At 42.5% G+C, this 26,376-nt stretch overlaps 1 protein-coding gene across 4 annotated transcripts in view; it reads left to right on the top strand.

Annotated features, from left to right (window-relative positions):
* The window catches only part of VPS35L (VPS35 endosomal protein sorting factor like), a 120,265-nt gene that overhangs the window by 25,713 nt on the left and 68,176 nt on the right, over positions 1-26,376 (top strand). For 3 of the 4 annotated variants that reach the window (XM_073362284.1, XM_073362282.1, XM_073362285.1), the window contains 9 exons: positions 819-878; positions 7,238-7,334; positions 10,032-10,079; positions 11,226-11,319; positions 14,634-14,711; positions 15,219-15,341; positions 18,085-18,131; positions 20,502-20,613; positions 26,048-26,164. In XM_073362284.1, the coding sequence (XP_073218385.1) occupies positions 819-878; positions 7,238-7,334; positions 10,032-10,079; positions 11,226-11,319; positions 14,634-14,711; positions 15,219-15,341; positions 18,085-18,131; positions 20,502-20,613; positions 26,048-26,164 (776 nt within the window). The remainder of the gene's footprint in view (positions 1-818; positions 879-7,237; positions 7,335-10,031; positions 10,080-11,225; positions 11,320-14,633; positions 14,712-15,218; positions 15,342-18,084; positions 18,132-20,501; positions 20,614-26,047; positions 26,165-26,376) is intronic. The other variant, XM_073362283.1, reaches the window with a different exon arrangement.

Below are 26,376 nucleotides of genomic sequence, written 5' to 3'. Positions count from 1 at the left end.
AATGGAAGTGTTTTATTTAAAAAAAAAAAATCTAAACACATTTCTTTAAATCTCCAAAAGGAAAAAGGTGCACTTTCTCTGTGTGTTTAACAATGAGAGGCTAAAACAAAACTATGGGAAAGGTCAGGATCTCTAAACTTTGAAATCTAAAACTATATCTCAACTTAAAATAATGTGTTACGTAATGTTTCAGGAAATTATCACTCTATCGCCTAACAGCTTCCTAAACCTTAACAATATTTCATTCCATCTCTTCCTGTTTGTGGAAGAGTTGAGCTATAAAAGCTTTCTTTAATTGGATATAGACTATGAAATGGTCAAAATGTTTTGCTGAATTATTTAATCTAATTATTAATAATTTTAATCAATCTTGGATTTCTTTAACGGTGTGGAACTGATTTATTACAGCCTTTTAACTTGAAATGTATTGTTGGTGTTTAACAGGATGTGCTGTGACAGATGCAGTTGTTTTATATCCCCTTTATGTCCTTTTCTACTTATTGACAGTTGCTAAGAATAATACAGGATCACTGCTCAGTGAAGAGGGGGGCACCAAAAGTTATTTCCTGGTCAACAGGAGATGGTTGGAGTAATCTGACCTATCCACTGCCTTTGTTCTTAGTGAAACTAAGAGAAATTACAGCATGCAAATCCTCAGTGCAGACCTTCAAATCTCTCAGATTCACTAGATGGCAGCATAATATAATGGAGTTCAAGGAAGTCTTTGCAGATGAGATTCCTGGACCCTGTAGAAAACCATCATTATTTCACAATTTGCATTTTACAATTTGCTAAAGATTAACCTATTTTCTTGGCAGGAAAACTAGTATATGAAAGAATTTTATCCATGTGTCTGGATAATCGCAGCTCTTTACCAGGTAACTTTGTGCCTGCCTTGTGCTATTCTTCTTGTAGAAATGTGTAAATTTACCATGTTTACCAAGCTAGGTTTGGGATTGTGGGGAATTTCAACAATACGTATCCTGAAACACATTCAGTTTTGCTTCCAAGCTTTATAAAATAAAAACACATGGGAAGACTTTAGTGCATACCTCGATTCTTATGGGGGAGAACTAGAGTTTTTAAATGGGGCCAAGCCAGTGGTGCAGTAGAAAAATATGACCTTGTTAATGTCCTCTGAAAATAAATCGGTCTGCTCATGTTTGCTGAGTTTGGATTTAGTTGCTGTTCCTAGTTTTTAACAAGGGAAAATGTCTGTAACAGGTTACTTTAATCACTCCCACAACTTTACGTAAGTTTACTTCATTACTATAAATAACCCAAAATAAAACTTGTGACAGTAAAATGTACTCATTTCCAGTTTTAATGATTCTCAACATTGGCACGGTCTGTTGTGGGGGGAGGGAAGAGTGTGTAACTTCTAGGGCAGGAGGAAGTGGAAGACAACTGTTGGGAGACAGCTAGGATGGGACTACTATTCCCACTCACTCTAGTTCTAAAACAAGGAGAAAAACCTTTGTCCTCTTCTCTCCTTATACTCTCATATCCTGAGCATCTTCCTACAGTTTTTCAGCATCCTTATAACATGGTTTTATCTATCTGCACAGACCAGAATAAACCATATTACCACACTGTTTGGCCACAACCATGTTTAAATATGGTTATTTTCATGTTGTAGATGAGCCCATGCAAATTTCATTATAAAATAAAAGTATTTACCTTTGATTTCATCACAAACAGCTTGCAATACTAAACCAGTAGCATCATGAGAAACAAGTCAGTAATAATATTTTCTTTGGTGAGCTTTCTTTTTTCTCCTTGCTATTTAACACTCTACCCCCTGCAGACCGCTCTCTCTGGGTGAAGCAAGAGTCAAAATATCTTGGAAAGAAATCTCTACCAGCAATGATATCAGGACTGAAATTTTCCAGTAACATACACACACTCACAATTTCCTATGCAGAACCCTGCCTTGAGCAGCTGCATGAAATGAGAACCAAGTCATTGGTATTTGTACTTGTTCTTTCTGTTCCAATAAGGTTAGATCTTCTGATTTAGTACCAGAGTTCTCTGCCTCCAAAAAACCAAATTACAGTTTTCAGAGTAGCAGCCGTGTTAGTCTGTATCCGCAAAAAGAACAGGAGTGCTTGTGGCACCTTAGACACTAACAAATTTATTTGAGCATAAGCTTTCATGGGCTACAGTTCACTTCATCAGATGCATAGAATGGAACATATAGTAAGAGGATATATATACATACAGAAAATATGAAAAGGTGGAAGTTGCCAGACCAACTCTAAGAGGCTAATTAAGATGAGCTATTATCAGCAGGAGAAAAAAACTTTTGTAGTGATCATCAAGATTGCCCATTTCAGACAGTTGACAAGAGGTGTGAGGATGCTTAACATGGGGAAATAGGTTCAATTTGTGTAATGACCCAGCCACTCCCACTTCAAGCCTAAGTTAATGGTATCTAGTTTGCAAATCAATTCAAGTTCAGCAATTTCTCGTTGGAGTCTGTTTTTAAAGTTTTTCTGTTGGCTCTTGCTCATTGAAGGATACCTGAGTTATGTTTGTCTGTGAGGGAACAATTGCAATGCTTATGTGCAATTAATTTAATTTGTTCAGCATTTGCTAATGAAACCAATATCTTATAGAAAAGAACCTGTCAACAAAGGTGATTTTCCTTTAAGTGGTAATCATTGCCTTTACTTTAAGCAGATGATCAAAGTGTATTTCTAGTATGTTCAAGATCAGTAATTCTGTGATGACTTTTTGCTATAGTTTGAGGGATTAGCATTTTGAGGGTTATGTTAATATCAACTATGTTCGGGTTAGCACTTTTCTTAACTGACTTGGCAGTTACAGCACACTTGAAATAAAGACATCACATTCCCAAAGTACAGTGTTATGTAAAAGACCTCTAGCTGTGGGGGGTGGGGAATTGCACTTTCTCTAAAATTTCGACACAGGCTTAGTGTTCTGAGGAACAACAACAAGCACAGCAGCAGAATAATAAGTAGAAATGGAAAAGAAAATTCCGCTTCCAGTCAATGTCATTAAAATGCTTTTGTTTGTACATATATTTCCTGGTTCCTGACAGAAAGGCATGTAGTTTATGGATAGAACTTTGTTCCTTCATCATTGTTTCTAAAATTGTAAGTCCAGTGGGACAAAATTGGGGGAAAAAAAAGCAAAGGTCTACCACTGCTTGCTTAATATTGACTAATACATACCTTGTAGTGAGAAATATGTCTAAAGTCTTGTAGTGAGAAATATGTCTAAAGCTGTGTAGATAGAGAAGAGTCCTTTGAAATACTTTACATATACTGCAAAAAGCTGATTCATCAAAAGGTGTAAGTTACAAAGATTGAAATATAAACAGACACGGAACAAAGAAATGAAGTCTTCTCCTCTGAGAGGACTGTGCCTGTGCTTTTTAAGATTACTAGTTTGGTGAAGATGCCATTCTTTTAGTGGTTTACTGTGAAACATCAGGGTGAAAAATGAAACGGACAGCAAGCTCCAAATGGGGTGGTTGTGCAGATAAAGGTTCCAGTCTTACTGTAAATTACTGTTGTTTGTTTTGAGTTAATGGTAGCAGGGACAGACTCATAGTCTTCAAGGGTGGTCACAATCTTGCTAGGATCTTGGGACCCAGTGGATGATCTGCACTGAGGACTTCTGGGTTTGGGGCCCTTTACCTGATAAAGTCCTAGCTCAGTGCAGAAGATTCTCCTTCCTCCTCCTCCCACTTTTAAAGCAGGATGATTCTGGTGGGAGATAGGAAGGCCAGAGAGAGAGGCTGGATAATACTGCAACATAGAAATTACAGAAATGTAGGGCTGGAAGGGACCACAAGGGATGTCTAGTCCATCCCCTGCCATGTCGAGGCAGGATTAAGTATGCCTATAGCATCCCTGACAGAAGTTTGTCTAACTTTTTCTTAATAACCTCCAGTGACGGAGATTCCACAACCTCCACACTTAACCTGTTCCAGTGCTTAACTATCCTTAAAGTTAGAAAGATTTTTCTTAATATCTAACCTAAATCTCCTTTGCTGCAAATTAAGCAGATTACTTCTTGTCCTACCCTTTGTGCTCACAGAAAACAGTTGATCACTGTCCTCTATATAACAGCCCTTAACAGATTTGAGTATTTTTATCAGATCCCCACTCATTCTTCTGTTCTGTAGGCTAAACATTCCAGTTCTTTCAACCTTTCCTCAAGAGGTCTAGAAAACCTGACCTATATCATCTTTGTTGCTCTCCCCTGAACTCTCTCCAGTTTTTTCACATCTTTCTTAAAGTGTGGCACCCAAAATTGGATACAGTGCTCCATCTGAGGCCTCACCGATGCTGAACAGAGCAGAACTGTTACCTTCCATGTCTTAAATGTGACACTGCTGTTAAAACCTCCCAGAATATTTATTTGCCTTTTTTGCAACAGAATCGCATTGTTGACTCACATTCAGTGCCCATATAGCTTTGTCTGTTGCCACTTTCAGTATCCAAGATTTGTTGGGAGGGAAGAAGAGGGTATTCATTTTGTATAAGCACAAATATAGGTATCAGCAAAAGGATGAGTCTGGAATTATTCCATCACTAGTTAGCATTTCCCATGAAGCTGAATTTGATTAAGGATTTTGCACTTTTGCTACAGCTCTCAAATTTAACAGTGGCAGTATTATGAGGCTTCCATTTCTAGATTTTTAAACATTCCACTGGAATATAGACTTTTCCTTGTCAGCATTATTATTCAGTGTGTGTCAGAGTGCCTTTCCTTGAAATAAAAGGAGTGCTTGTGGCACCTTAGAGACTAACAAATTTGTTAGAGCATAAGCTTTTGTGAGCTACAGCTCACTTCATTGGATAAATACAGTGGAAAATATAGTAGGGAGATTTTATATACACAGAGAACATGAAACAATGGGTGTTACCATACAGACTGTAACAAGAGTGATCAGGAAAGGTGAGCTATTACCAGCAGGAGAGCGGAGGTGGGGTGGGGAGAACCTTTTGAAGTGATGATCAAGTTGGGCCATTTCCCGCAGTTGACAAGAACAGTAGGACGGGAAATAAACAAGGGGAAATAGTTTTACTTTGTGTAATGACCCATCCGCTCCCAGTCTCTATTCAAGCCTAAGTTAATTGTATCCAGTTTGCAAATTAATTCCAATTCAGCAGTCTCTCGTTGGAGTCTGTTTTTGAAGTTTTTTTTGTTGAAGAATTGCCGTTATACTTACCTACATGCCTCCAGCTTTCATCCAAACCAGACCACACCACACGATCCATTGTCTACAGCCAAGCTCTACGATACAACTGCATTTGCTCCAACCCCTCAGACAGAGACAAACACCTACAAGATCTCTATCAAGTGTTCTTACAACTACAATACCCACTTACTGAAGTGAAGAAACAGATTGACAGAGCCAGAAGAGTACCCAGAAGTTAACCTACTACAGGACAAGCCCAACAAAGAAAATAACAGAACGCCACTAGCCATCACCTTCAGCCCCCAACTAAAACCTCTCCAACGCATCATCAAGGATCTACAGCCTATCCTGAAGGATGACCCATCACTCACAGATCTTGGGAGACAGGACAGTCCTTGCTTACAGACAGCCCCCGAACCTGAAGCAAATACTCACCAGCAACCACACAGCAAAAACACTAACCCAGAAACCTATCCTTGCAACAAAGCCCATTGCCAACTGTGTCCGCATATCTATTCGGGGACACCATCATAGTGCCTAGTCACATCAGCCACACTATCAGAGGCTCGTTCACCTGCACATCTACCAATGTGATATATATGCCATCATGTGCCAGGAGTGGCCCTCTGCGTTGTACATTGGCCAAACTGGACAGTCTCTACGTAAAAATAAATGGACACAAATCAGATGTCAAGAATTATAACATTCAAAAACCAGTCGGAGAACACTTCAATCTCTTTGGTCACTCGATTACAGACCTAAAAGTGGCAATTCTTCAACAAAAAATCTTTGAAGGTTGACAGGGGCAACACTTCTTGTTTTAGTCACAATCCCACTACTCAAAAAGTAAGATTTTTTTTTTTTTTAGGCTTCTGCAGTGGAGGAGGTTAGGGTACCAGGTGTCTGATTTTTTTACCACAAAGCCCAGTTGAAAAGGGACCCTGGCGGCTCCGGTCAACACTGCTGACCAGGCCATTAAAAGTCTGGTTAGAGGCACAGACAGACTCCCCTACCCGGCTCCATGCGACTCCTGGGAAGCTGCTGGCATCTCCCTCTGGCTGCTAGGTGGAGGGGCAGTGATGGGGGCTCTGTGTACTGCCCTTGACCCAGCGCCAGCTCAGCAGCTCCCATTGGCCAGGAACCGTGGCCAGTGGGAGCTGAGGGGGCAATGCCTGTATGCGCAGGCAGAGCCATGTGGTTGCACCTTCGCTTAGGAGCCGGAGGGAGATGTCACTACTTCCAGGGAACCTGCATCCCAAATCCCCTCCTGCGCACCAACCCCCTGTCCTAGCCCTGAAGCCTCCTCCTGCACCGCAAACCCTGGCCCCAGCCCAGAGCCCGCACCCCCAACTAGAACCCTCACCCCCGCACAGACTCCAACCCTCTGCCCCAGCCCAGAGCCCCCTCCTGCACCCATAACCTCTCATCCCCCTGCACCACCACAGAGCCTGCACTCAGAGCCCTCACCCCTGTCATACCCCACCCCACTGCCTCCCAGCCCAGTGAAAGTGAGCGAGGGTGGGGTAGAGCGAGTGATGGAGGAGGGGGGATAGAGTGAGAGGGGGCTGGGCAGAGGGTGGGGCAAGGGTCTTTAGTTTTCTGCGAATACAAAGTTGGCAACCCTAGAGAAGGTGAGAGTAAGGAGCGGTAGGGTGCAAGAGGACAAAGGCAGAGAGGATAAAGATAAAGAGCAATATTTGTCAGCTCTTCCATATGAGAATTTCATAGGAGTTACTTGCCTGGCTCTAAAATAATAATAAAGTATATTATGAGCTACTGGGTTGACATCAGGAATTAGGCCAAATGAAATAAATCAATATTACTATAAAATAGAAGTGGAGCTCTGGTTACCCAGCATTGCTGCTCACTCTGGGTTTGCAGTCAAGCAGTTGTCTGTATTGCTGGAAAGGAGATCCTAGAATTACATTGTCCAGTTCATTACCGTATGTTTAACTTCTTTTTAAAAGGAAATACTCAATGTACTGTTTTAAATAAATGTAACTAAAGTAATTTATTTCAGAACTAAATGTAATATGCTTGGCTCTGGCTTTGTTTTTACAGATAATTTTACTCCAGAAAGTGTTAATGATACTGCCAAAGAAACCTGTTTAAACTGGTTCTTCAAGATTGCTTCAATCAGAGAGCTCATTCCCAGATTGTATCCTTTTCAGATGAGTTTGACTGTCAAAATGGTACACTATTATGCGTGAAGTTTTAAAAGGAATTCAAGTAATATGAGAACATAAACTTCACTATGTTGAAAATCTAAACAATGATGATCACCTCCGGTTTTAGTCTGAAAATATCTGTCTATCTTGTGTACTTACATGCCCCACTCCCATCACAACAGTATTTGAACACCTCTCAATCTTTAATGTATTTATCTTCACAAGACCTCTGTAAGGTAGTGAAATACTGTTATTCCCATTTTTTTAACAGATGGGGAACTGAGGCACAGAGTGGCTAGGTGACTTGACCCAGGTCATACAGTCAGATTGTGGTGGAGCAGGAAATTGAACCTCAGTCTCCCAAGACATAGCCTACTACCCCAACAGCTGGACCATTCTTTCTCTCCAGAATAGGAAGGCAAATGGAGCTCACAATTGTTTTATTACAATTCGTATAATTTTTGTTACTATAGTGTCTGTCCAGGACCCCATTGTGCTGGCCGCTATAGAAACACAGAACAACAAGACAGTCCTTGCCCCAGGTTTTGCATTGAGAGTGAATTCCAACTTGTACTAAATCTTAATAGTGTAGTAGTTGAATCAGAAATCCAAGTGTCTATAGGATTTTAATGGTAACACAGACCTGTTAGCTTCCAAAATTTCTGTTAACCCCATATTGATCTTCTCCTCCCAGCTCTTACTTCTCCCTTTTTATATTGACTCCTTTAATTTTGTTTGGATTTTGAGCTTTGAAGTATTTTTGAATTCTTTGAATAATGTGCTACTGTAGCCTGAGTGCCATGGTGGTGGCTGGGGGGTGCGGTAGCACGTGATGATGATGATGATGATGGTTTATTGAGTTTACATGCTATAAACTGGACATATTTGAAAATGAAATGGAAAAGCTATAAAAGCCACAAAACAAGTAGTGCAGTTGATGATATTAGGTCTCAGAGTACCCTTACCATGTGGTGCCCAAGAGAAATTAATTTCACAGCCAGGGAGTTGTCACAGTTCAGGGCATCTGTAACTGTATTTCCCTTCAGTGGTTTAGCAAGGGCACCCACCCTTGGCCTTCAGCTCCCCAGCTGTTGCCTCTCTTGGATGGAGACTCTTGTGTGTCTCTCTTTCTCCCTTCTGACCGGGATATTCTTAGGTTGCACAGTTCCCCTGCCTTCACTGTGTAATTCCAGCACCGAAAGGTTGCACAGGGGTACCTGCTTGCTCTCTCCAGAAATGGATAACAATGTAGTTGTTACCATGCAGCTGTTTCTAAGCAAGCCTACTTTATTCTTAAGGTATGAAGCATTACAGAGCAATCATATTAAAAACAATAAAAGAACTTACACGCACACTAATATGCTTACCAGAGTTCATCCTAGCTCTCACATGGCCTCTGGTAAGTCCAGTCTTTTAATACCTCACCCAACGGTCATCTTTATGGTTACAAGTTCATCAGAGCTTCCCAACTCAGAACAAGCCCCCAGTCTTTTGAGGCCTCATAGGTCAAGTCTTTCCAATCCTCCTCTAAGGACTGAGGCCCTATGTGGACCAGGAGTCCTTTTGCTGGAGCGGGAAGAAGGTTGAAAGCCCCTCCCCAGGTTTTTATCTAAAAGTATTTCCTTTGTCTCTTGGTCTCTGGAGAATCCGATTCGAACCAGTATATGCATCTCTCTCCAGGGGCTGACTTCAAAGGGTTGACAGTGGAGGAAGTACATTAGCATTCCTCCTTCCTATGTATGTAGAAAAGGTACATACACTGCCATGTAGGGTTGCCAACTTTCTACTTGCACAAAACCGAACACCCCTGCCCAGCCCCTCCTCTGAGGCCCCCCTCCTTCTCCAAGACCCCAGCCCCACTCTCTCCATCCCTCCCTCCCTGTGTTGCTCGCTCTTCCCACCTTCACTTGCTTGCTCATTTTCACCGGGCTGGCTCAGGGGGCGTTGGGGGGTGAGGGATCTGGCTGGGGGTGCGGGCTCTGGCGTGGGATTGGGCATGAGGGATTTGGGGTGTAGGAGGGTGCTTCAGGCTGGGAGCAAGGGGTTCGGAGGGCAGGAGGGGGATCAGGGCTGAGGCAGGGGGTTGGGGTGCAGGAGGAGATCAGGGGTGCAGGCTCTGGGCAGCGCATACCTCAAGCAGCTCCCGGAAGCAGTGGCATGTCCTCCCTCCAGCTCCTACGCAGAGGTACGGCCTGGTGGCTCTACATGCTGCCCCGTCCGCAAGCGCTGCCCCTGTAGCTCCCATTTCCCACAGTTCCCGGCCAATGGAGGCTGCAGAGCTGGCGCTTGGGGCAGGGGCAGCATACGGCAGTGTAGGTGCTGGAGGGGAGACATGCCGCTGCTTCTGGAAGCTGCGTGGAGCCTGCTTTAGCCCCACTGTGCCGCTGACCTGACTTTTAATAGCCTGGTCATCAGTGCTGCCCGGAGCTGCCAGGGTCCCTTTTCGACTGGGCATTCTGGCTGAAAACTGGACACTCGGCAACCCTACTGCCACAACAACACATTAATGAACATACAGTACACCCGAAATGGGGTTAAAATAAACCTTATTGAATAAGGGCTATCTTAATTCCATAAGATTTGCTCAGTATATTACAGGATATTTTCAATCTGTCAGAGGAGTAGTTTTGTTTTTCTTACAAGGAATACATCTTGGAGTATTTTTCCTTAATTTGGTTTTGTTATAGCTATGTGGAAGCAGCAATACTGAAATGCAACAAGTTTCTGTCCAAAACGTAAGGCTAACATGCAGTTAATAAATATGGACAGCCAACGAATGGGTACATGTTAAAGTAGTATGCAGAGAATTAAGTATGAAAGTTCCACTATCAATAATGGCAGGAAACTTCTGTGCTTTTGGAGGGGGCAATATTGATTGCTTTGGGCTCCTGATACAAATCCCATCAAGGCAGAATATTAGCACAGCTGCTGACGTACTGATGCATCCACTTCAGAGCACTTGCATAACTGTAGTATGAACGGAAAGTGAAGCATTTTTTTGGGGGGGGGGGCAAGGAGGAGGGGTTTACAAAACTGAAAGGAAAGCAAAATTGATGGGAGGTGGCTGAAGGTAAAGGAGAGGGTAACACAGAAAGAGAAATAGGTAGGTCAGTAACCAGGCTAAAGGCAAGGTGAGGAAACAAGGCAGAGGCAGTGAGCTGGAAAGCTGCTGGGGAATAGGCTCCAAGCCGACCAGAATCAATATTGTTTTAAAAATAGCCCTTCAGGACTAACGGGCCTTTGCAGTTAATTGCTAAAATGAATGCCATAATCTCAATGGCTCTACAATGACAGCTTGATTATTTTTGGGCCTCCCAGTATGGGCCTGGTCACACTTGTGCCAGTGCAGGTGTGTGCTGGAGGGGCAGGGGGAGTATAAACAGCCCACACCACCTGCATACAACAGCTCTGTGCTGAGTCCCTCCTTATAGCCATAGCAGGTGAAACTGGGAGTGAAGTGGGACCAGTGGATCTGTGACTGACTAGGAGATTCCTTGGCCATCATAGATCCACTGCCTCTGAGGCTTTTGGGCTGCTGCATCCCTGAGACTACATTGCAACCAGAGAGAAGCTCCAGCTTCTCCAGTCTAGAGGAAAGGCTTCTTTCCTTCCATCAGTCCCCCAGCTCTTTGCAAATCTCCAGTACATAGCCTGGCTGCTCACAAGGGTAAGTAGTATAATTCATGTCTAAGATGTTACTTAGAGAACTAGTTAAATTTTACTTCTAAATTAGACTTTGTGCTAATATGACTTTCCTTGATTCTTTTAATTCTTGCTCACATGTACATTTAATAAAGCAGCCTTTCGAGTTATCAGTATGCGTTGTGGTGCTCTGATCAATTCATAAACTTAAAAATTTAATTTTTCAAAAATCTTAACAGGGGAATTTCAGAATGTCTCCCGCGACTAACGGCTATGATTAGAGGAATTGGAGATCCACTGGTTGCAGTCTATGCAAGAGCGTACATGTGCAGGGTAGGCTATAATTTAACATTATTTAAAGTGAGCTTATATCAATGGTATAATCTGTCTTCCTGCAGCCTCACCTGCCAAAAAAGGAAGATTTTAATTAGTGGCAGGTTTTCTCTGGCCCAAAAAGCGGCCTGTTCCTCCTCTTAGAAAATTGCAAGGCAGGATAACTTTTCCATTATAGTCACAGTTTGAAAACCTGCTGCATAATTGCCTATAATAATCATAGTAATTAAAAACTAATTTTCCAAGCTTGTCCTGCCAGTACTTCCTCCTGAGGGAAGGGGAAAATTGGGGACTGAGTCATAAAGAAAGCTTGTAGCTTTGTGGTATTACAGACTGCTGTCTGAGTGCTAAGCATGGCTTTTCCGAGGTACGGTACAAGCTTTCCTTCTACTTGAATTTATTGTCTCCCTGTTCATACCATGAGAGTATCTGCTTTTGGAGGATGGCTTGATGAGCTTCATGATGAAAAAGAGTTAATTTGATGTCGTGTTTTAAAAACTAGGAGGTTGCGCACTTTGTATCTTACGTCAGCTGAGCTTATTACATGCACTAGAGGCTCCTTGGTTTCCCCTATAAGCGCGATGTCTGCCACCCTCCCTTCCCCCTCTATTTCAGGGATTTGCTGCAACTCCCTCCAATTGCTCCCTGCCAGGGCTTCTGTGTGCACCCTAAATCCCTCTCCTCCCATGCCATGGTCCCCCATTCCTCCCTCCTTGCTAGGTAAGCTGTGTGCCCCTCCTTCCCTCATATAAGGTCCTTCCAATTTTCCCCATAAGGGAGTTCTGTGTTCCCCCATTCCAGGATCCCCATTCTTCCCCCGATGTCAGTGGTTCCCAAACTGGGGTTTGCAAAATGTTACAGGGAGTTCTCTGGGGAGGAAAAAATTCCCTAATGGCAAACAGAGCTGTCCCTAGGGATCCCAGGCAGCACAGCCCCTGGACTTCCAAGAGCTAAGCAGATCAAAGCAAGCATATCTATCACACTGAGGAGTTTTAAACTTCAAGACTCCTTATAAGAAATGGAAAGGGAGGTGGATATTTTTTGCTGTTTTTAAAATTAAATAGGCAGCTAGTATTGTTTTAAAATTATTGTGAAGAACAAGTTTAAGCTTTGTTGTAAGGTGCGTTGTTTGCCTGGACTGCTCAAGACCTGAATGCTTATGTAGGAGGAATTCTTTGAGTTGGCATCTTAAATACCTTCATGCTGTTTCACATCTGATATTCCTTGATGAAACACAGGAGCCTCAATTTATAACAGGTTTATTCAAAGTGATACGAACTACGAAAGTGAGATCTTGGAAGAGTGTTGCCGTTTTCATAATGTAATAAAAATACTGCAATGATAAATAATAGTTGATAAATAGTGTGTAATAAGCAAGTCATAAAAACAAATTTTATATTTCCAAGATCACTGCTTTTATAATTTATACTCTGGTAAAGGAGAAAATCCTTGGAAATATTCATTTTTAGGAGGGGGTTTACGAGACTTGACATTTTAGTGAAAGGGGTTCACAGGTTGTTAAAGTTTGGGAACCACTGCCCTATGGTAAGCACTCTTTGTGCATCCCCTTCCCCCCGATGCCAGAGTCTCTGTCTTCCCTGCCCCCAGTTGCTCCCCAAGGAGTTCTGTGTGTGTCATTCTCCCTCCCACTATGCCAGGTGTGTGCACCCCCAGCCCCTCCTCCTCATTATTATTCTTTCTGTCTGGGAGATAATCATCCAGGGTGTCGTCATATTAAACTCTGTCGGGGCGGGGATGAGCAGAGGTGAGATGGGGCTTGCTGTTGTGCTGGAAGGTATTAATGGGTGCCATCAGCCACTTGTTTGATCAACAGACAATTGCATAGGTGCTGAAAGCTGTGGCTGTGCTAGCCAGATGGCAGCAGCTACATGTACCCCCCTTTCCAGTTTCCCAGTTTTCCCCAAAATCAGTGGGGTTCTGACAACTGATGTCTAGACCATTCCCTGAAATTTTGGAATTGATCGGATGCATCGCATTACATGCATACGTACAGACAGAAATGCTGTCAAATTGTGTAAGGCCTTGACGGTTTGGCCGATGAAATGTTCCAGGTACCACCACATTGGATGTTTGTGGCCTTAACAGGCTGCCATAAGGTATTTTTTAAAAACAAGAAAAGAAATCTTGGTCCGGAATGAAAGCAGAAGTTCGAGAAATAGACTCCCCCCTAGCAGGAGGTAAAATTGTGTCACACATACTTGCTTTCTGTTAACACTTAATTAATTAAAAGAAAATTTCAAACTAACCCTGGTGAAGATGGTGGGAATAAAAACCTTCTAAAAACTAACCGTTTGTAAATAATGAAGCTGTAGTGCAGACACAAATAAGATCTGTAAAGCAGCAGCATCGCTGAATAGAGGTGTCTCTGCTGTTGAATTGAATCAAAGAATCAGCTCTCTATGGAAAGTTCATAGGGCAGTGCATTTTTTTAAAGCTTATATGACTCAAATAGAAACAAAATACAAAGGCTAGAGATGCTTGGTCTGGGTGGGTGGTGGGTACCTGCAGCTCCTGACAAAGTCAGTGGGAGTGGCAGGCGCCTCTTATGATCAGGCCTTGGGTGAGCAAAGTGAGGGGAGGAGTCTTAGAAGCTGTTGGGTTGTTTTTTTTTTTAAAACATAACTGACTTATAGCTTTTTCATGAGTCATTTGTGTTCCACTTTCTCTTCTCTTACACTTGCACATAACACATTTTATTACCTTTTTTCTTTTCTTTAAAAAAAAAAAAAAAAGAAAATAAATTATAGTAAAAAATACCCTGCATTGAAAAATCATTAGTTAAGTTGCAAAATCAAGCACTCAAGAATTAGGAAAGTCCAGACTTAAAATTGCCTGTGACCCCTTAATTCACCCCCTTACATGTTTATGCATTACAGTAGTCTTTGATTACACGGTCCTGTACTATTTTTTTTCACAGGACCCCTACTTCATTCAGTGCAAGGAATGGATGAACCAAAGGGCAGCCTTAAATATGGCTTTTCCTAACATTTGAATGCTAGTTTTTTCTCTTACTGGTCATGAACACCATACTAGAACCTGTTCTCAACAACCTCGTTTAAACACAGTAGTAGCTAGCACAGTTCTGGTCTCAGTGGATGGGGCCATAATATCACTTCCTAGTGAGTCAGGGATAATGATGGGCAAAAAGCATTCTGTTCAGTACTCTGCTATAATATCTTCATTTTACTGATATGCGTGTGAATATACTTATTCCCTGGTGAATAACTCTATTTCATAGCTGAAAGAGGATGGTAAGTGGTAAAGATACAATTTTTCTCTTTCTTCGAATGTAGGTCGGAATGGAAGTAGCTCCTCATCGTAAAGAAAGCCTTAACAAGAATTTTTTTGACTTCCTTCTAACATTTAAGCAAGTAAGCAAATACGTTTGTATTGCCTGAGTGATGAAATAAGGATGTTCCTTGAGCAACCGATGATGAAAATGCTTTTTACGAATCCCTTTAAAAGTTCTAGAATCTAGAGTTGTAAATATTTTTGAAACTGTGAATCTGAAAAAAAATATGATGTCACCAGCCAATAGATGTCACCAGCAAAATTGATGTTTACTAGACTGCACTATTTACCTTTACTGTGGTATTACCTATATTTAGAATGGGAAATACTGCACATATTGTGGTAAATTTAACTATTGTACATGCTATATGCCCAAATTTTAAATAGTGCCCACTGTATATTTCTTCCGAATACAGGAAAATATGCAGAATACTTGTTGAGCATGCTGTGTAATTCAGTTACCCTGGTCTCTCAAAGCTTTCAATTAACCTATAACTTGAAGTTTTGTTTCCAGTTTCTCATAGCCCCAGCCAGATGCGTCCCCCCCCCCCCCATGGCAGCTCTTTCATCTTTTACTTCCTTTACAGATGCATGGGGATACTGTTCAGAATCAGCTGGTAGTGCAGTGTGTGGAGATTCCATTGTATTTGACTCTCTACTCTCCTGCTATAGATTGGATTTTACAGTGTATCGCGTACCGTGCTCCCGAGGTAAATGACATAGTCACCGTGTAAATAAACGCTTGATAGTTAACTGGAACAAAGAACATATACAATATCTGATTTTTAAAAGATGTTATAGATTCCTATGGTAATTGTTCATTGCTAGACCATTTCGTACATACTGATGTAGGACCTAGGATGCTATATTCAAACTTGAATTGAAAAATGACCAAAGCTTATGTGAGTGATATTATTAACAGATATAGTGCTGTAAATATACATTGGACTTTACATAGCTAGCTAAGATACATGCAATGCTCTGAAGTGCCTACATCTAAGTAACCATAAATAGTTTCCAGTGAGAGTGCTTGAAAAGACAAAAAGGCCAATGTGCAAGGACTATTAAGTGTAAAAACAAAACCATAGTGAAGGAGGCATAAGTGGATTCATAATTATTTTTAGTTGTAGATATTAAGTTTAAAATGATACAGCAAAGTTGAAGAATAAATGTAATATTACACAATGGACTAAAATAAGTCGGCTTCCTTATTCCACAAAGCTTATTTCCCTTTCATAGTTTTAATATAAAAGGAGATGCAGAAACAGAACTGTGGGTATAAGTAAATAAAAAGCAGGCAACTTCTTCTCTGTCTGATATGACTCTTGGGATAAAAATATAGTACTAGTGGTAATCAAAATTTGCACCAGAACAAGTGATTGGGAAATTTTATCTCAACCACAATAATAATAATAAACCGTATTTTCTAAAGGTGAGCCTATCAGATCTTTAAATTCCCAACAAAACGTGAAATGCATCTGAGACAATCACAATCTGATGCAGAATTCTGAAGAAAGTGGAAATAATAAAAGTTGACTTCCTGAAAATATAGGAAGCTAGTAGTTCCCCTTTGGGTAAAGAAGGGGATCCAGAAAAATGTTGCATTCTAAGCTTGACACCAGCAATGGGCAAAGTACAAGTAATGCAGATCAAGGGCAGCATACGGGTAATAGGTGTATGTATGAAAGAAGTGCTAACAAGCCTTAACAGTAATCAAATGAGCAGTGCCAATATAAAGCCTTCCTTAGAGGTTTTTAAGGTCAGGCTTGACAAAGCCCTGGCTGGGATGATTTAACTGGGAATTGGTCCTGCTTTGAGCAGGGGGTTGGACTAGATGACCTTCTGGGGTCCCTTCCAACCCTGATATTCTATGAAAGCCATTCTTGTTGTAGTTCATGTTTACAGATTATGTAGAATCTAAATAATGTAAATGCTTTTAAATAATGAAGATGCTAAAGACATTTTAAAGGTGAAACCTCACCCACACGAAAATGCACGTCTGATTGCTTTGTACAGGACTCTGCATAACATGTCTCCTGGGGCCAAACTAGAAATCTTTGATTCTGCATCAGAACCCCATGATGCTGTTCTTCGCACAGCTTTATCAACTTAGCGATGCAAATTGCACCTTTTTGTATTTATAAACACGATCAACATAATATTATAACCAGCCTAAAAATAGTCTGAAACAGAAATTAATTTCTAAGGAGACATTACAACACTTCATTATTTGAGAGGAAAGCTGGAGGAAGTCGAGTCATGAGGAGAATTTAAATCTGCTGTGCTTGCCTCCTTGTTTAAAGCAGGGGTGGGTAAACTATGGCCTGAGGGCCGCATGCGGCCCTCCAGACACTTTAATCCGACCCTTGACCAGGGAGTGGGGTTTGGGGCTTGCCCTGCTCCGGTGCTCCAGCCAGGAAGTGGGGTTGGGAGCTTGCCCCGTTCTGTGCAACTGTCAGAAGCAGTGGCATGTTCCCCCTCCGGCTCCTACGCATAGGGGTTCTGCACGCTGCCACTGACCCCGCAGCTCCCATTGGCCATGCCTGGCTGCACCTTCGTGTAGGAGCCGGAGCGGGGACATGCCACTGCTTCTGGGAGGTGCTTGAGGTAAGTGCCACCCGGAGCCTTTACCCCTGACCCCTTCCTGCACCCCAACCCTCAATTTCATGAGCATTTATGGCCTGCCATACAATTTCCATACCCACATGTGGCCATCAGGCCAAAAAGTTTGCCTGGTTTAAAGGCTTGTTTAAAAATCTTAGAAATCAGCTCTTTCTCATATTTAGAGAGGAATAGACTAAACCCCAATAGGTATGAGCATACATTTTAAAACTCTTGTACACAGGAAAAATATATGTATATTGGAAATAATAATAATAAGCAATTATATTAAAGCACAAATGAGAACATTTACATCTATAGTCAATACTGCATTTTCTTTCTTACTGTCCCAATCGCTGGTATCATCTTGCTTTCTTGATCTTCTGATTCTATTCAGTTTCTTCTGTCATACTGATATAAACTAGTGAGGAAAAAATTGGTAAGCTCTGGGCTTTGTAATTGCTTAACATAGCCAACAAGCTACTTAAAACTTCAATCAGAGTTTCTGCATTCTGCAGTAAAGAGCTAGTAGTATTCCCCTCTCTTGCCAGAGGTAATTGACCATGTCATTTTTCAGAGAGAGAACCTTTTCCAGACATTACTAAAGATCTGAAAACTTGACTTTTATAAAATGAAGTAGCAAGTCAGATTAAAATGTCACTATATCCATGTCATATATTTGTTTTATATTGCACCACCCACAATATTTTCTTTTGACTAGATGTAGTGTTTGGAATGTAGTCGCTATGTAATGAAATTCACCTCTAGCTAATGTAAAGTTTTCCAAAAGCTGTGAGAATGTTTTATTTGGGTGGTCCACACTTTTTGATTTGAATGAAATCACTGTTCTAGATTCTGCTTACTGAGATGATGGAGAGATGCAAGAAACTGGGGAACAAGTAAGTACTGCATGGTCAACAGACCATGAGTCAGAAATCTAAATCTTATGTTACACTTTTGTAATCCAGTTCTTTGTATAATGTCTCTCATTTTATTTTGTTGCAGGAGTACTTTATTAAACTACTAAAACTGAGATGTTGTATCTGTGTTCCCTGAATTTTTTTTTCACCCAAAATTCCAGTGGATTTGGCTGTGGCAAAAAGGTTAATTGACCCAATTGTCAGATGAGCTAGAGTTCAGCTAGGATTAAACCACATGATACTTTGTGCTCCCAGTCATTTCCTTTGAGAACTACACATGCTACATTTTCTTCTGTTCCCCTTTTTTACTTTTGCCAATTGGCTAGTATGTGTATACTGTGAGGGAGGTTGCAAGCAGGTGACTGAACAGTGCCATTTTAAGGCTAAGAATAGCCTTCCAAGCCTGTCTCAGGAAGGTTGTGCATTCATTCCTAGTTAACTTAGTCCCTGTCTGAACTAGAAAAATGAGCAGAAAATGGTTTTCAAATACAGTTCATCGCATCTCCGTACATTAACCTGAACTGGAATGTGGTTTGGCCTGGTCTGCACAGGTTTACCTGTATTTCGTGACTGATTCAGAAAGGTTAATTGCTAGTCTTGAATCCTCTTTCTGAATTGTGTGAGCATGTTTTATCCCAAGTTATATTGGCTAGTTTCAGTTTGGTTTATTAGGTGGGCAGGGAGGAGGTCTTTGAAAATTGTTTGCAAACATGATTAATTTTTTTACTAAACAGTGAGCTAGTGTAATCTGCTTTGAGTGAAGAGCCGGAAATGCATTACCCTTTTATCCAAAAGAAAGATATTGTAACACCAAACATGTGACTGAGTTAAGGAGTGGAGAAGTTTGACTCAAAATCAGGGGTGAGGAGGCAAAAGTCATGCTTTTAGACTCACTGTATTAGGTTCTGTCTATAGATTTTTGGTTTATTCTACAGCATTTGTCTTTAAATTAAATAGTTTCTAGTCTTTTGGGTTGGGAAGAAAGATTTTCTGCTTAGTCTGTGCACAGCTCTCTTGTTTGCTTTGCAGCAAGGCAAATTTCACAATGTAGCACCAAGAGAGCTGAGAAATTTCCTATGTGTTTTAATGGAGTGTTAATTTCAGTCTATTTTTGACCTTTTAAATGCTTACACAATGTAGCTAATTGGAAATTGAATAACCCAGCTCTGACCATTGTTTTGTAGGTTAACAACAAGAGGCAAATTTCTGCCCTCTTACATGCAACTCATTGAATGATATTTTAGATTTATATGGTGATTTTCATTGCTAAATTTTAAATCCCAAGCCCTTCACTAACTACATACATGCAATATCACTATAATTCAGCCATCTCTGGGTGAAAGGTAGCAGCCAACTTGTGCAACATGCTGTGGACAACAGTTGGTGGCATGGAAATGTGTGGACAAGGCCAAGGGCAAATTCCTACTAAGTGCTATGTGATCACTGTAATCCCATTCACTTCTGTTCTGCAAAAGACCTCCACAAACAGTAAATTGTACAGCATTCACTTTATTGACTTCAAAAGAATGAAGGACGGAGTGTCGACTCTGCTGGGGTTACAAGTCAAAATGGAAGTTGTGCAGATGCATCTCAGGGCAGAATTTGGCCCTGAATATTTGTTTTAAAATGCTGTCAAATTGAGTTACTTTTTCTGAAGTGTAGTACATTGGATTGCCTCTTCAACAGCTAACTTAAAATATAAATTTCAGGTTTCAATTATTATATCTGTAGACAATAATAATCGCCTTTACTATAATCATATGGATTTATTTCCGTTCTACCAGCTCATTTAGTAGAAATCAGCCTCGCAGCAACAGCTTTAGTTAATGCAACAAAGCTTCAATGGAGGCTGTTGTCATACCAAAAGATACTTTCAATTGCAGGGACTTCAGACAGAAGAAGAAAATAGAATAGTTCAGCAAATGTGCAAAGACTATCCCAATATTACTGTTTCTTTTTACTGAATAGCCAATGGTCTCCAGCTTGGTGAGTGATGTGCCAGTATTATAAGGAAATCTGCTCTCGGCTAGTGATAGCTTGAAAGAAAGTTGATCCTAGTGTAAGAAATCAAATGTAAAATTTATTTTAAAGACAATTAAATGATGTTTTCCTTGGAGTTAAGCAAAGAAAGTACAGGTTGAGGTTTTCTACATATCCTGTGCAACATTGCCAAACTTCATGTTTTCTTGTTTTCCCAACAAATTACAGCCTTGATCAACCCATCACCCAAACAGGTAGAAACTGAGTGGTATTTAATTATTCTTTGAAGTTCAGATTAATGTAAACTAGACAATGAAAATGGGCTTAATTTATGGTGAGCTGTGCTGATTTGTATCCTGTTCCTTCTAGTGCCCTGCTGTTGAATTCAGTGATGTCAGCATTCAGAGCGGAGTTTATTGCTGCAAGGTCTATGGATTTTATTGGCATGATTAAAGAGTGCGATGAATCTGGTTTCCCCAAGGTAAGTTTTTGCAATTTAAAGCAATCCTTATTCATTATCTTGCTGAGTGCTTTATACTTTTAGCTAGTTGTCTAGATAGTTCACACAGGATTAAAAAATGGGAACTCTCTGCTGTGTAGAATAAGGTGATTTAAGATCTAGAACATAAAGTGATTTCTATTCCTGTTTCATTCTTGGGTCCTGAATCCTTTACGAGTGGGAGGGGTCGACTGAGAATAGAGACAGGAACTATGTCTTCTGCAGTAGCAGTGAATGGATCAAAAAGAGGCCTGTTGCAGTTTATTTGTTATAAGGAAGGGGCTATTATTAGCCAGTCAATCCCAGTGCTGGAAAGAAGTGCTGGGAATTAACTAATTGTGGCTTCCTTCACACAGCATGTGACTCTACTCCCGGCACTTATTTGTACTGTTTTAAGGGGCTTAATCCTGCTCCATTGAAGCCAATGGGAGTTTTGCTGTTGACATCAATGGGAGCAAAATCTGACTTCTGGGTGTGCTAGTTTAGAGCCTTTCTTCAGGAATCTGCCAAATAAGCCCTGGTCTACCCTAGGAGTTGAGGTTGAATTTAGCAGCGTTAAATCGATTTCACACTGCACCCATTTACACGATGAAGCCCTTTTTTTCGACTTAAAGGGCTCTTAAAATCAATTTCCTTACTCCACCCCCGACAAGGGGATTAGCGCTGAAATTGGCCTTGCTGGGTTGACTTTGGGGTACTGTGGACATAATTAGACGGTATTGGCCTCCATGAGCTATCCCAGAGTGCTCCATTGTGACTGCTCTGGACAGCACTCTCAACTCAGATGCACTGGCCACGTAGACAGGAAAAGGCCGCGAACTTTTGAATTTCAATTTCCTGTTTGGCCAGCGTGGCAAGCTGCAGGTGACCATGCAGAGCTCATCAGCAGAGGTGACCATGATGGAGTCCAAGAATCGCAAAAGAGCTCCAGCATGGACCGAACGGGAGGTACGGGATCTGATCGCTGTATGGGGAGAGGAATCCGTGCTATCAGAACTCCGTTCCAGTTTTTGAAATGCCAAAACATTTGTCAAAGTCTCCCAGGGCATGAAGGACAGAGGCCATAACAGGGACCCGAAGCAGTGCCGCCTGAAACTTAAGGAGCTGAGGCAAGCCTACCAGAAAACCAGAGAGGCAAACGGCCGCTCCGGGCCAGAGCCCCAAACATGCAGCTTCTATGATGAGTTGCATTCCATTTTAGGGGGTTCAGCCACCAGTACTCCAGCCGTGTTGTTTGACTCCTTCAATGGAGATGGAGGCAACACGGAAGCAGGTTTTGGGGACGAGGAAGATGATGATGATGAGGTTGTAAATAGCTCACAGTAAGCAAGCGGAGAAACCGGTTTTCCTGACAGCCAAGAACTGTTTCTCACCCTGGACCTGGAACCAGTACCCCCTGAACCCACCCAAGGCTGCCTCCCAGATCCGCCAGGTGGAGAAGGGACCTCTGGTGAGTGTATCTTTTTAAATAGTATACATGGTTTAAAAGCAAGCGTGTTTAATGATTAATTTGCCCTGGCATTCACGGCTCTCCTGGATGTACTTCCAAAGCCTTTGCAAAAGGTTTCTGGGGAGGGCAACCTTATTCCATCCACCATGGTAGGACACTTTACCACTCCAGGCCAGTAGCACGTACTCGGGAATCATTGTAGAACAAAGCATTGCAGTGTATGTTTGCTGTTGTTCACACAACATCCGTTCTTTATCTCTCTGTGTTATCCTCAGGAGAGTGATATCATTCATGGTCACCTGGTTGAAATAGGGTGCTTTTCTTAAGGGGACATTCAGAGGTGCCCGTTTCTGCTGTGCTGTTTGCCTGTGGCTGAACAGAAATGTTCCTCACTGTTAGCCACGGGGAGGAGGGAAGGGCTAGCCACATGCTGGGGGGAGGCAAAATACGATCTTGTAACGAAAGCACATATGCTATGTATGTAATGTTAACAGCAAGGTTTACCGTGAAAGAGTGTACCCATTCTTCTATAAAATGTGTCTCTTTAAATACCACTGTCCCTTTTTTTTCTCCATCAGCTGCATGTGTTTCAAGGATCACAGGATCTTCTCCTTCCCAGAGGCTAGCGAAGATCAGAAGGCGAAAAAAACACACTTGTGATGAAATGTTCTCTGAGCTCATGCTGTCCTCCCACACTGACAGAGCACAGACGAATGCATGGAGGCAGACAACGTCAGAGTACAGGAAAGCACAAAATGACTGGGAGGAGTGGTGGTGGGCTGAAGAGAGGGCTGAAACTGAAAGGTGGCGGCAGCGTGATGAGAGGAGGCAGGACTCTATGCTGAGGCTGCTGGAGGATCAAAGTAATATGCTCCAGTGTATGGTTGAGCTGCAGGAAAGGCAGCAGGAGCACAGACCGCCGCTACAGCCCCTGTGTAACCAACCGCCCTCCTCCCCAAGTTCCATAGCCTCTTCACCCAGACACCCAAGAACACGGTGGGGGGCCTCCAGCCACTCCACCCCAGAGGATTGCCCAAGCAACAGAAGGCTGGCATTCAATAAGTTTTAAAGTTTTAAACTTTTAAAGTGCTGTGTGGCATTGTTCTTCCCTCCTCCACCACCCCTCCTGGTGTCCTTCTCTCTTCTGCGCTACCTTGGTAGTTAACCCCCTATTTGTGTGATGAATTAATAAAGAATGCATGAATGTGAAGCAACAATGACTTTATTGCCTCTGCAAGCAGTGATCAAAGGGAGGAGGGGAGGGTGGATAGCTTTCCGGGAAGTAGAGTGAACCAAGGGGTGGGGGGTTTCATCAAGGAGAAACAAACAGAACTTTCACACCGTAGCCTGGCCAGTCATGAAACTGGTTTTCAAAGCTTCTCTGATGTGCACTGCGCCCTCCTGTGCTCTTCTAACTGCCCTCGTGTCTGACTGTGCATAACCAGCAGCCAGGCGATTTGCCTCAACCTCCCACCCCACCATAAACATCTGTCCCTTACTCTCACAGATATTGTGGAGCGCACAGCAAGCAGTAATAACTGTGGGAATATTGGTTTTGCTGAGGTCTAACCGAGTCAGTAAACTGCACCAGTACACCTTTAAACATCCAAATGCACATTCTACCACCATTCTGCACTTGCTCAGCCTGTAGCTGAACAGCTCCTGACTACTGTCCAGGCTGCCTGTGTATGGCTTCATGAGCCATGGCATTAAGGGGTAGGCTGGGTTCCCAAGGATACATATAGACATTTCAACATCCCCAACGGTTATTTTCTGGTCTGGGAATAAAGACCCTTCCTGCAGCTTTTGAAACAGACGAGAGTTCCTGAAGATGCGAGCGTCATGTACCTTTCCCGGCCATCCCATGTTGATGTTGGTGAAACGTCCCTTGTGATCCACCAGTGCTTACAGCACCACTGAAAAGTACCCCTTGCGGCTTATGTACTCGCCGACTTGGTGCTCTGGTGCCAAGATAGGGATATGGGTTCCATCTATGGCCCAATCACAGTTAGGGAATCCCATTGCAGCAAAGCCATCCACTATGACCTGCACATTTCCCAGACTCACTACCCTTGATATCAGCAGATCTTTGATTGCGTTGGCTACTTGCATCACAGCAGCCCCCACAGTAGATTTGCCCACTCCAAATTGATTCCAGACTGACTGGTAGCTGTCTGGCATTGCAAGCTTCCACAGGGCTATTACCACTCGCTTCTCAACTGTGAGGGCTGCTCTCATCTTGGTATTATTGTGCCTCAGGGCAGGGGAAAGCAAGTCACAAAGTTCCATGAAAGTGCCCTTACGCATGCGAAAATTTCGCAGCCGTTGGGAATCGTCCCAGACCCGCAACACTATGCGGTCCCACCAGTCTGTGCTTGTTTCCCGAGCCCAGAATCGGCGTTCCACCACATGAACCTGCCCCATTAGCACTATGATGCCCACATTGCCAGGGCCCGTGCTTTGAGAGAAGTCTGTGTCCATGTCCTCATCACTCTCGTCACCGCGCTGACGTCGCCTACTCGCCCGGTTTCACTTTGGCAGGTTCTTGTGCTGCATATACTGCTGAATAATGTGTGTGGTGTTTAATGTGCTCCTACTTGCCAAAGTGATCTGAGCGGGCTCCATACTTGCCATGGTATGGCGTCTGCACAGAAAAAAGGGCGTGGAACGATTTTCTGCCTTTGTCCTGGTGGAGGGAGGGGCAACTGACGACATGGCTTACAGGGTTGGCTTATAGGGAATTAAAATCAACAATGGGGGTGGCTTTGCGAGAAACTGAATGGCCCCCTCAAGGATAGAACTCAAAACCTCAAGGATAGAACTCAAAACTGGGTTTAGGAGGCTGTTGATTTCACGGAGGGAGGGAGGAGAAAATGAATACAGAACAAATCTGGTCTATTTCTTGTTTTGAGCCACTTCATCTAGTACGAGCGCTAGCCATCGTCTTCTCCTGGGTGCTCAGCAGAAGACGGTGCAGTATGGCTACTGGCCATCATCTTCTGCAGGCTGCTGATTAAAAGACAGTGCACTGCCGGTAGGACTCAATTGCCACGAGACGAAACTTAAAAGGGAAATGACCTGGCTAAGTCACTCCCATGTTCGCCCAGGTGCCCCTGACCTCATCGAGGTCGGTTAAAAGAGCACCCAGGACTACATCGACGACTACCAGTCATACTGTACTGTCTGCTGCCAAAAGGCAATAAACTGCTGCTGTGTAGCGGTAAAGTACCATGTCTGCCAGCACCCAGGAGACGTACGGTGACGGTGAGAGGAGCGGGCTCCATGCTTGCCATGGTATGGCGTCTGCACAGATAGCTCAAGAAAAAAGCGCAAAACGATTGTCTGCCCTTGCTTTCACGGAAGGAGGGAGGGAAGGGGGGGTCCTGATGATATGTACCCAGAACCACCCACAACAATGTTTTAGCCCCATCAGGCACTGGGATTTCTACCCAGAATTCAAATGGGCGGCGGAGACTGCAGGAACTGTGGGATAGCTACCCACAGTGCAATGCTCCAGAAGTCGACGGTTGCCTCGGTACTGTGGACACACTCTGCCGACGACATGCACTGAGAGCATTTGTGTGGGGGGACACACAATCGGCTGTAAAAACACTTTCTACAAAACCGACTTCTATAAATTCGACCTAATTTCATTGTGTAGACATACCCTTTGTATGCATGTTAAACAGCAGAACACAATATAGTACTTTCATGTTGGTCCATCAAAAGCAAATGGTTTTAATGCTATATATCATTTCAATGTATATGCTCTGATGAGTTGCTAATTAAATGTAACTGCTTATAGTTCTCCAACAAAAGTTCATTACAGTTCAGTCTTTGGGCTAGAAAGTATATGATCTTTGAGTGACTTACCCAACTTTATAATTTTGTAACCAGTAGTATTTTGAAGTATGATCTGTTTCATAGAGAATCTCTAACTGATAGGATGGTCTGATCTTTCCTCAGCATCTTCTCTTTCGCTCTTTGGGGTTAAACTTGGCCATGGCTGATCCTCCTGAATGTGATCGCCTTCAGATATTAAATGAAGCCTGGAAGGTTATCACAAAATTGAAAAACCCACAGGTGGGTAATTGACAGGAGATGAGTTCTGGGGTAAGTTGGAACTGACTTGCCTATTTCAGATACAGTGGTAGCCAATTGTTCAAAATTATTTTTAAAAAAATACCACAATTACATATGAGCTTTTAATACACATTGAGCATAGCATTGCCTAGTTCGTCATTCCTAGACGCTCAATAATTGCCTTGTCAATAAAATACCAGGCACATGTTTCA

The sequence above is a fragment of the Lepidochelys kempii genome, chromosome 10 (genome assembly GCF_965140265.1).
Source record: "Lepidochelys kempii isolate rLepKem1 chromosome 10, rLepKem1.hap2, whole genome shotgun sequence".
Taxonomy (NCBI): domain Eukaryota; kingdom Metazoa; phylum Chordata; order Testudines; family Cheloniidae; genus Lepidochelys; species Lepidochelys kempii.
Note: the sequence above shows the minus strand (reverse complement) of the source record. Positions and strands in the feature narration are given on the sequence as shown.